Source organism: Zootoca vivipara, chromosome 2 (genome assembly GCF_963506605.1).
Source record: "Zootoca vivipara chromosome 2, rZooViv1.1, whole genome shotgun sequence".
Classification (NCBI taxonomy): domain Eukaryota; kingdom Metazoa; phylum Chordata; class Lepidosauria; order Squamata; family Lacertidae; genus Zootoca; species Zootoca vivipara.
Window position 1 is genome coordinate 110,055,782 of NC_083277.1, and position 9,938 is coordinate 110,065,719.

Consider the following 9,938-nt stretch of genomic DNA (forward strand, 5'->3'; position numbering starts at 1 on the left):
AAATGAAAAGACAATGGCCAGACAGTTGCATAGCAGATGGTATAATTAGATTTACAAGAACAGAAGGGCCGACCTCCCATTGACTGAAGTAGGACCAGAGAATGCAACATCACGTTCAATATTACTTTGCTTTTTGCAAGGTTTCTATTCGGCAATCCTCACATCTGCAATTGTGTCAGTTTTTCTATTTTCACATGTCTTTTATCAGAATATGTATGTCAAGGCGACATCATTTATTCCCACATGGAAACACTTGTTGACCCAGATGTAAAGACAGTGGGACGCACCTTTGCTTTAAAACTTAAAGCAGGAAATTAGTAAATGGAAACAGATGAAGTACCACAATACCAACCCACAAATCATTTGCAAACTTGTAGGCTCAGCCAGAGAAATCCTGTGGCAATCTGTGTTTATCATATTGTTTTCCTTCTTTAAATGAACAGGAGGATGCAAAAATAAAGAGGGAAACAATTCTGTGAAAACATCTTTTATAGTTAGATGCTGCTAGCAGTGTATATTTACAGAAACAAGCCACATATGAAACATTCAATTATTGCCGAATTCCACAGGTGTTTCCATCCTTTTATGCATCACACCCTGAATTAGTGATTCTTCATGGCAGATTCCAGGGCTGCATTTTCTGAAATGAGTTTTTATTGCAGCACACCAGTCTTGTATTCATTAAGCATTAAGTCAGACAACAGGACAGTGTTCAGTCCTTAACAGCTTCTGCATTTATTTCCTGCTGCTCAAGTTGCTTCAGCAAATTCCTCCTCTGGAAAAAGCGATATACTCTGACACTACAGAGGTAGCCACCATACAAGGTAAGGAGCATCATGGACCCGGAGAATGCTTTATAGCCAAAGTCAGCCAGCTGCTTTGCAGAAGCCATTATTGCTGTGGGAAAAAAGCAAAGGGGGGTTACTATTTGGGTTTGCATAACACAATAACTCATTAGATCTTTTCCATTATACCTGAGGTATGATCAAAGGAAGGAGTTGAACAGAAAAGCACATTTTAGCAATGTATGTAATCAAGGCTTTTCAGTATCTAAAGAGTGAAATTGTTTTGGGGAAAATGAGGTGGTGGTGATGGGGAGAATATATATTCAAGCTTATGTTTCCCTCCTTGGGCTATTTCAGTTGACAAAATTCATACTAGGCATGTATGGTTTACTTCTGCTTGATTAGAAGAGGCTCGGGAAGATCATAATGCCAGGCACGTATATTCTCTAAAGATATTCTCAAAAGAAGTAGATAGTTGCTGGGACTAGGAATGAAATGGATAATCGGGTAAAGATTTGGGGACTAGGTAGAGGCACCAGAGACTACAGGCAACCCCCCATTTACATGCATTTGAGTCATGTGCGACTGCACACATTGCCGTGAACTCCAAAGTGGCACTTTTGCAAAAACAAAAAACCCAAGCAACTTGGAACAGAAATACATACTGGTACTAATGCAAGTAATAAGAGACACATATTTTAAAACTAAGATAAAAAATGTTTCTGAATTACTACTGCAGATGCGGGGGGGGGGGGGGAGTACTGTCCCACTCCCCACCCCCAGAGACTGGATGCCCTCAAATAAGCAAAACAAGAACAGGAACCACAATATCAATGCCCACAAAAACACCTGGGAGAATAAAAATGTCTTGGGCCGGCACCAAAAATATGAAGACTGGCTGATGCCAGCTAAGCTTCCATGATGAGAAGCAAACGGAGGAGGGGCCTGACTGAAAACAGCCATTTTCTCGTTGCCATCCCTCGGAGGGCACGTGCATAAAAAAGACATTGAGAAAGACATCCCATTGGTTTAAACCCAGAAGTCTGAATTGGGCTTGGAAGCAAACCGCCAACCCTCAGTAGGGTTGCCACCTTGGTTCTGGCAAAATGTAGGTGTGGGTGGATGACTTTTCTCCCCCACCTCTGGTGCTGAAGTGACTTCAATGCTGATCTTTTCTGTGAACCGCACTGAGACCCCCGGGCATATATATAAGTCCAATAAATAAGTAATAAATGATAATAAAGCAACCCGTTACAGCCTATTAACGGGATGGCCCCTCCTTAATGTGTCGCGCACACGCACACACACATACAGGTGCACACATTGGAATTTGTCAATCTGCCTGTACTCGGCCACCCAGAGCTTAAATCCGCGACCTTTCACACAGCTTTCCAAACACACGCATTTGGAGACGACCTCTAACTTGGCAGAGAGACAAACGTTATTAATACAGGTCGTAGGATTTGACACCGAAATATGGGGCAATCCTGTATTATACAGGCCTTATCCTTCAGGAAAAGAGTGACCCCGGCTGCACCTCAACCTGTTTAGCCCTAGCTAACAGCGTCTCCTCAGGACTGAGCTCTACTAAGTTGGTTTTCGACCATAGAGCTGGAAGGGACCCCCAATGGTCATCTAGTCCAACCCCCCCGCAATCCAGTCTCTTAACACTATCTGTAAAAATAAAAATGCGACCCCTCCCTAAGCGATACAGCCCTGACAAATTATTAAAAAACAATACAACCCAGCCCCAAGCACACACACTATTCACCGCCGCCTGGCGCAGTCGCGAAAAACCTCTCCTTCAGCTGCCTTATTGCGCGTGCAGCTGGCAGGTTCACTTCCGGGTGTTTTCCGGACGCGCGAGGGGCGCGGTTTCCGGATCAACAGCTTCCCGCCTCGCCCCTCCCCGCGCGCGTGACGAACTGCGGCGCGTCTACATAGAGCTGGGAAAAGTAAGAGTCGCGAGTCCGGTATTCCGTCGGGGGAAACGCCCATGTCCGTTTGGCGCACCAAGGAAGGGAAGACAAGTGGAGATGGCAGCGGCCGGGCGGCACCCAATACATTGAGAAAAAGGTACGTTCGTTCCCCTCGGGAGTTTGCAGGAACGGTAGTTTGGCTACAATTCCCAGCACCCTTGTGAAACTGCAGTTCCCAGTGTTATTTTTTGGGGGGTGGGGTGGCCTTTGGAGTTGGAAGTACCTGCCACAAAAAGAGCCCCGAAGTTAGCAGAAAAGAAAAGAAAAGAAACTTCTTTGAAACTCTTCTTTTGTGTGAAAGCAGTTTCTGCTTTAGGGGTTTGAACCGCCTATGGCTGCCAATGCGACTGGTGGGTGAAGGCCGTGGCAGCCCTGCAGTGTAGTCCCCTAGGCCCACCGAAGTTAGTTGGGTATAATAGCATCGTCGTCCAAAACTTGAATGCAGGAGGATTCTGCTCAGGTAATCCGCTTTGGGTCGCCGCCACCTGGGTTCCAGTTAATGCGCACGTGGAGGCATTTCAAATGGTGAAAAACTAAAAATTCATCCTGGGAAATGATATATAATGAATTGAAAGGGATGTCGAGGTCATGCTGACTATATAAATAGGGCCAGGTGGCGCCTGGGTTTCATTTTCTCTTTCTAGCTTTCTTCTGGTGTAGGCTCAGTGCCGGATTTAAGTATAAGCTAAATAAGCTATAGTTTAGGGCCCCATTCTCTTGGGGGCCCCCAAAAAAATTAAAGGGAAAAAACCCTGCATGTACGGTATATTTGCAAAATATAAGATAAAAAAAAGATAAAACCTACATACAGCAACAGTGTTTTGTGTTGTGTAGGCTCCTATTTGTTATGTGGCTTTAGATACCTATTTGGTCCATAAATTACCATACAGCATATATTCAACACAAAAAACAGCGACAATTTGTTGTTGACAAAGGACAGCTGGACATATAAAGGGCCCCATTACCTTCAGTCGTTTAGGGCCTCATCAAACCTAAATCCGGTCCTGGGTGTGCTATATATAGTGTTAAGGTTTAGACTTATTATAAGTTATTGTAAGTAGTCTGCTGCAACTGGATTTCTTAAGGACAGTGCCATTCCTGAATGCATTGGATTTGTGACCATGCCTTCAGTAGCAGCTCTGCTGGATGAAATATTAATTGCCTCTGGTCTATTTTGAGGGAATCTTGCAACATGTTTAAGTTTTTAATTAAAGTTTTAAAGTTTGTAATTAAGTTTAATTTTATACGTTGGAGTTCTGCTTTGGATCAATATTGAGTAGAATTCCATGATACTGTAATCAAACAGTAAGTCACACTTTCCCCACACAAAACAAATGCATCTAATCGTAAATTTCCATATTTCCTACTAGCATGGAGGGCAATTAGCTGCTGCTCAATAATAGGCTAAAACCTTGCATTTCTCCACTGTTTTTTAGATTCCCCCTAAAAACGGTGTCCAAATGAACTCAGAAACTGTACATGAGTCTACATGTTGGTAGTCTAGTGCTCCTCTTCACGTGTTGCAGTTTTCTAGATCCTCTCCCCCGCCCACCTTGGGCAGTTAAAAGGATGTCTTGACACTGCGGTGCATGTTGGGACGTGTAGTTTCTGTGTGGCTCTTCCTCCTTTGGGGATCTGCCTGAACCTTGTCTAGACACTTGCTATTCTTCTGCAAGCATGACTGCATCATGTGCCCTTAGACCCTGGAAAGGGTTGCTGCAAGAAAAACTTTCGAGTACTTGGAAAAAAATATTAATGTAGATTTAACATATCTCTAATGGAAGCAGCAAATCCAGTTGTATGTGGACACAGTGTAGCCCAAACATCTTATTAGGCCTATGTGAAGGAAAATTCTTTCAAAGTAATGTACTTTAGTAATAATAGTCAAAGCTAAATAGCAATAAAGTTATAAGAACCGTTTAAGCAAAGAGAGGCTAAAAATACTTATTGCATCTTAGTACAGTAATACCTCTGTGAATGTCCACCTCGTCTAGCATCCATTCCGGCGAATGTCTGCGGCAAACCCAGAATACCGGAACAGGTCACTTCTGGGTTTGCCGCATGCGCAGAAGTGTAAACCGCTCCGCACGCGTGCGCACACGCAGCGCTTTGCCCTGCGCCCTTTTCGTCTAGCGGCCGGGGCTCCGGAACGGATCCCAGTCGCAAAAAAGGCAAGACTGTAATTGCAAAATCAGCATATTGTGGAACACTTTGGGAAGGAATAAAATTGATTTGGTTCCAATTATAAATGACTGAAGTAGGAGATAGCGTACAATATATGTGAGGGACAGGGGATATCGCGAAGTCCCTCCCCTCCTGAGTTCAAGCCCGTCCCCGAGCAAAGGGGAAAGCAGGGAGAGTTCCGATTCCAGTGGGGAAGCAGGAAGTCGTGTCCGAGGCTCAGGCAAGGTAGAGGAGCCAGGGTCCCAGGTGGGACAGGAAGGGGCAAGTAAGGGGGGAAGACCCATCCCCCCAACTCCAGAATTACGCAGGAAGAGGAGGGGCAAGAGGATGGGTCTGCCAAAGCTTTTGTGTTGGAGAAAGACGCGCCAAAAGCCATTAGGAGGTTCTGAAACCGACTGACAACATCGCTCCGTGTAAATAGCAATGACTTGAGCACTGTAAATACGCAGCACCAATAAAAGAATAAAATGCAGAGCTGCGTAGCGTCGTTACTCTGAAGTAGTCCACTCCGGCCACTGTGACAGCAACCTCCTAATCATTTTTGGGCTACAAGCTGTCAGACAAGGGGCTGGCAATGGACAAGGACAAGGTGCAGACCATCCTGGACTGGCACAGCCCCAGGACGCGCAAAGATGCCCAACGCCTACTAGGCTTTGCCAACTTCTACAGGAAGTTCATCAAGAACTTCTCTCGAGTTACGGCTCCCATCACTGACTGCCTGAGAGGCAAGCAGAAGTTCAGGTGGACACCAGAGGCGCAAGCAGCGTTCGAAAGCCTCAAGAGGGTGTTCGCCTCAGACCAGAACCTGTTCCACGTGGTTCAGGACGCGCCCCTACGCATTGAAACAGATGCTTCTGATAAGGCTGTGGGCGCCATTTTGTTGCAACTGGACGCCAACAGAGAGTGGAGACCCTGTGCCTTCTTCTCCAGGAAGTTGACCCAGCCCGAGCGAAACTACACAGTTTTTGATCGGGAACTTCTTGCGATCCACGCGGCGTTCCAGCACTGGAGACACTTCCTGGTGGGCGCCAAGCACCCCATCCAGGTGTGCACAGACCACAAGAACCTGGAGTTCTGGAGAACTGCCAGGGTGCTCAACCAGCGGCAGATACGGTGGGCGGAGTTCTTCTCGAACTTCAACTTCTCCATACACTACATCCCAGGAGAGCAGAATGTCAGGGCGGATGCCCTCTCCCGCAAGCCAGAGTACATGGAGGAGGAGGCGCCACCAGCCCCAAGGCACATTTTCCCCCCGTCGGCATGGTCCTGCGGAGCAGCAGTGGTGAGCGAGGCAGAACTCACAGCACTGACGGCAGCGGATGAATTTGCCAACCGCATCTTCAGAGAACTGAGAGGGGGGAGGGAGCAGGCAAAAGACTTTGCAGAACGCAGAGGGCTGCTTTTCTACAAGGGTGCGCTGTACCTACCCACCACCCAGCTTCGACGTACGGTCCTCAAGCAGATGCACGACAACCCTACAGCGGGGCATTTTGGAAGGGACAAGACCACTCACCTAGTCATGAGACACTTCTGGTGGCCAGGGGTGAGGGAAGATGTTCGAGACTATGTAAGGGGCTGTACCACCTGCCAGCGGGCGAAGGTGGTCAGAGCAGCGCCACCAGGGTTGCTGGAGCCCTTAGCCACACCACACAGGCCGTGGGAAGTGGTGTCCATGGACTTCATCACAGATCTGCCTTCGTCCAGGGGTAAGACTGCAGTGTTGGTGGTGGTGGACCTCATGTCCAAAATGTGTCACTTTATACCGTGTGCCAGGGCAGTCTCGGCAGAAGAGACAGCCAAACTGTTTGTTGATCACATTTTCAGACTGCATGGATTACCTTTAAGGGTTATTTCGGATCGTGGCCGCCAATTTGTTTCCAGGTTCTGGCGGCGGCTCATGAACCTCCTGCAGGTGGAGGTCAGCTTGTCGACGGCTAGACACCCGCAGACCAACGGACAAGCGGAGAGGGTCAACGCCATTCTGCAGCAGTACCTGAGATGCTACGTCAGCCAGCGGCAAACGGACTGGGTGGATCGCTTGCCACTAGCAGAATTTGCCTACAACAATGCAGTGCACGTCTCCACAGGGGTGTCGCCCTTTAAGGCCAATTACGGGCGCGACCTCAGATCTTTCCCAGAGAGGGAGAGGGAGGAGGAGGAGGAGGGCCCACAGGCTGAGGATTGGGCAGAGGAACTGGAGACGGTGCACCAGCAGCTCAGAGAACACTTGGAGAGGGCCAAGGAAGCGTACAAAAAGGGGGCAGATCGCCACAGGCGACAAGGGGAGGTCATCAGGGTGGGGGACAAGGTGTGGTTGTCCTCGGAGGGCCTTCCCACCAGAGGGAGGTGCAAAAAGCTGGCACCCAAATGGCTGGGCCCCTTCACGGTCACGCAACAGGTCAACCCGGTGGCATACAGGCTGGCACTGCCAGAGGACATGAGGGTGCATCCAGTGTTTCATAGATCGCTGCTGTCGCCGTACAGGGAAAGCAGCAGGCTCAGAGACAGCGAACAAACCCCCGAGGGAGGGGGGGAGAGGGAAAGCAGGGAGCAACTCAATGAGGCCACGGCCATCCTGGATTCAAGGTGGGGGGTGGGGGGCCTGGAGTACCTCATGGCATGGGAGGATGCTCCACCGTCCCAGAATGAATGGGTTCCCGCCACTCAGATACAGGAGGAATTCTTGGTGGAAGAATTTCACGCCCTCTTTCCCCACAGACCCAAGCCCTGGCACATGGAAAGGGAGGGGGAGGAGGAGGAGGCACGGGAGAACAGCTCACCATGGCGCTGGGAAGCGGAGTTTGAGGAACCAGAGGATGAGGTATGGGTGTCGCCAAGATCCACCCAGTCAGAGGAAGGAGCAGATTGGCAAAACATTTTTACCCCCACCAGCTCTGACGCCACGGACTTTTTGGGATTCCCGTCCTCCCAGGCGGAAGGGGGGGGCTCGCAGGACTGGGGGGAGGTGTTCACACCAACGGGCTCGGAGAGCACCGAGTTTTTAGGCTTCCAGTCGTCACCGACACATGGGGGGGGCCTGGGGAGGGGTGAAGGAGAGCTTGGGAGGGGGGTGGATGTGAGGGACAGGGGATATCGCGAAGTCCCTCCCCTCCTGAGTTCAAGCCCGTCCCCGAGCAAAGGGGAAAGCAGGGAGAGTTCCGATTCCAGTGGGGAAGCAGGAAGTCGTGTCCGAGGCTCAGGCAAGGTAGAGGAGCCAGGGTCCCAGGTGGGACAGGAAGGGGCAAGTAAGGGGGGAAGACCCATCCCCCCAACTCCAGAATTACGCAGGAAGAGGAGGGGCAAGAGGATGGGTCTGCCAAAGCTTTTGTGTTGGAGAAAGACGCGCCAAAAGCCATTAGGAGGTTCTGAAACCGACTGACAACATCGCTCCGTGTAAATAGCAATGACTTGAGCACTGTAAATACGCAGCACCAATAAAAGAATAAAATGCAGAGCTGCGTAGCGTCGTTACTCTGAAGTAGTCCACTCCGGCCACTGTGACAATATACGTAGGCAAACTCATTGTTACCTTTGTTGTAAAAGCAAGGAGATTTGAGTGGCCAAGTCAAGAAGCTTCCACTCTCAGCTTCTGAAGGTATCTAAAGGTGCTCTAATTGTCTTGTCCTAGAGCAGGGCTTGGCAAGGTTTACCTCACCTGAGATGGTTCACTCCCACGGAGATCGCTCCGTGGGCCAGATCGCGTCTGCGCAGATACGCTTTCTGGCACCGTGGAAGCGAGTCCCCGCTCCGCGCTGCGCCAGTTTAGCGCAGCACGCAGGGACTCACTAAGTGGGCAGCTCGATTTGGGGGCAACTTGTGGGCCGTTTAAACAACCCCCATGGGCCACAAGTTGGCAACCCCTGTCCTAGTTTCGAAACCAGTTACTGTTGGCAAAATCCTCTCCTTTGCACAAGGAATAAAGGTAAAGGAGGCCTGTGTTCTATTGCACCTAATCGTCCTGCATTTCTGTTTTATTATGAATCAGCATCTGGATCATATAAAATGGAAAGGTGGGATGAAATTATTATAAAGATACGTATTCTCTCTGACAGTGCTATTTTTCTCTTATAATGGCAACAGCACCCACCTGAGAGGTGCCGGAACTGAGTACCTGTGAGTTCTGGCTGAGAAGAAGCCCTGCTCTTTGGCATCTTGGCCTCTGAATCCAGGTCCCTTTGTGCAGACAGTACCAGTGCATGGAGGATGCAATAATAATAATAATAATAATAATAATAATAATAATAATAATAAATTTTATTATTTGTACCCCACCTATTTGACTGGGTTGCACCAGCCGCTATGGGCAGCTTCCAGCGTATATAAAAACATACTGAAACATCACACATTAAAAGGATAAACTCCCCAAACAATCAGCGGCTAACTTAAAAAGCAACAGTTACAGGTAGGTAGCCGTGTTGGTCTGACACAGTCAAAACAAAATTAAAAAATCCTTCCAGTAGCACCTTAGAGGTGCTACTGGAAGGATTTTTTTTATTAAAAAGCAACATTATCAGACCACAACAAAAATCATATACTTTCCTGCTAAACTATTCTAGGAAATCAGATGTACAAGCCCTCCTCCAGGGGTGCCCACAACTTTTTTTCCAGTTTAGGTGAGACCTCCCCCCCCCCACAAAAAACACACAACCCAATAAGGATTTGAGCTGATTTGCTCTTGCGGGAGTGAAGAACCTTGTTATGATGGAGAGGTGCAATAGTTAAAACTCTGCTGGCCTGGGCTGCCAGCTCTAGAGCTGCTATTTATAGTTAACCTAAAATGTCGCTGACCTTGCCAGCACAGGGCTACTTGATATTTCTCAAGATCCGTAGGTGGGCCAGAGGAAAGGCTGCTCTGGCAGCTGACCAAGCGTAGCCCTTGGGTGGGTTAAGAAAGGACTTAGGGGTGGAGAGAAGAGTTCTGCATACCTTCCCTCAGCCACCCAAATCTGGTGCCCCTGTTCAGCCTGAGCCCATGTATGTTAAAAAAGGT

At 48.7% G+C, this 9,938-nt stretch overlaps 1 protein-coding gene across 2 annotated transcripts; it reads right to left on the reverse strand.

Annotated features, from left to right (window-relative positions):
• Positions 1 to 471: 471 nt before the first annotated feature.
• Positions 472 to 2,651, reverse strand: LOC118079545 (cytochrome c oxidase assembly protein COX14). 2 transcript variants are annotated; one of them, XM_035103787.2, is made up of 2 exons: positions 2,548 to 2,651; positions 472 to 897 (listed from the first exon to the last, which is right to left on the reverse strand). In XM_035103787.2, the coding sequence occupies exon 2, from the start codon at positions 890 to 892 to the stop codon at positions 713 to 715; it is 180 nt and encodes a 59-aa protein (XP_034959678.1). In that variant the 5' UTR covers positions 893 to 897; positions 2,548 to 2,651; the 3' UTR covers positions 472 to 712. The 2 variants fall into 2 exon arrangements, with proteins under 2 accessions (XP_034959678.1, XP_034959679.1); XM_035103788.2 differs by having other exon boundaries at positions 2,557 to 2,642.
• Between the last annotated feature and the right edge of the window lie 7,287 nt (positions 2,652 to 9,938).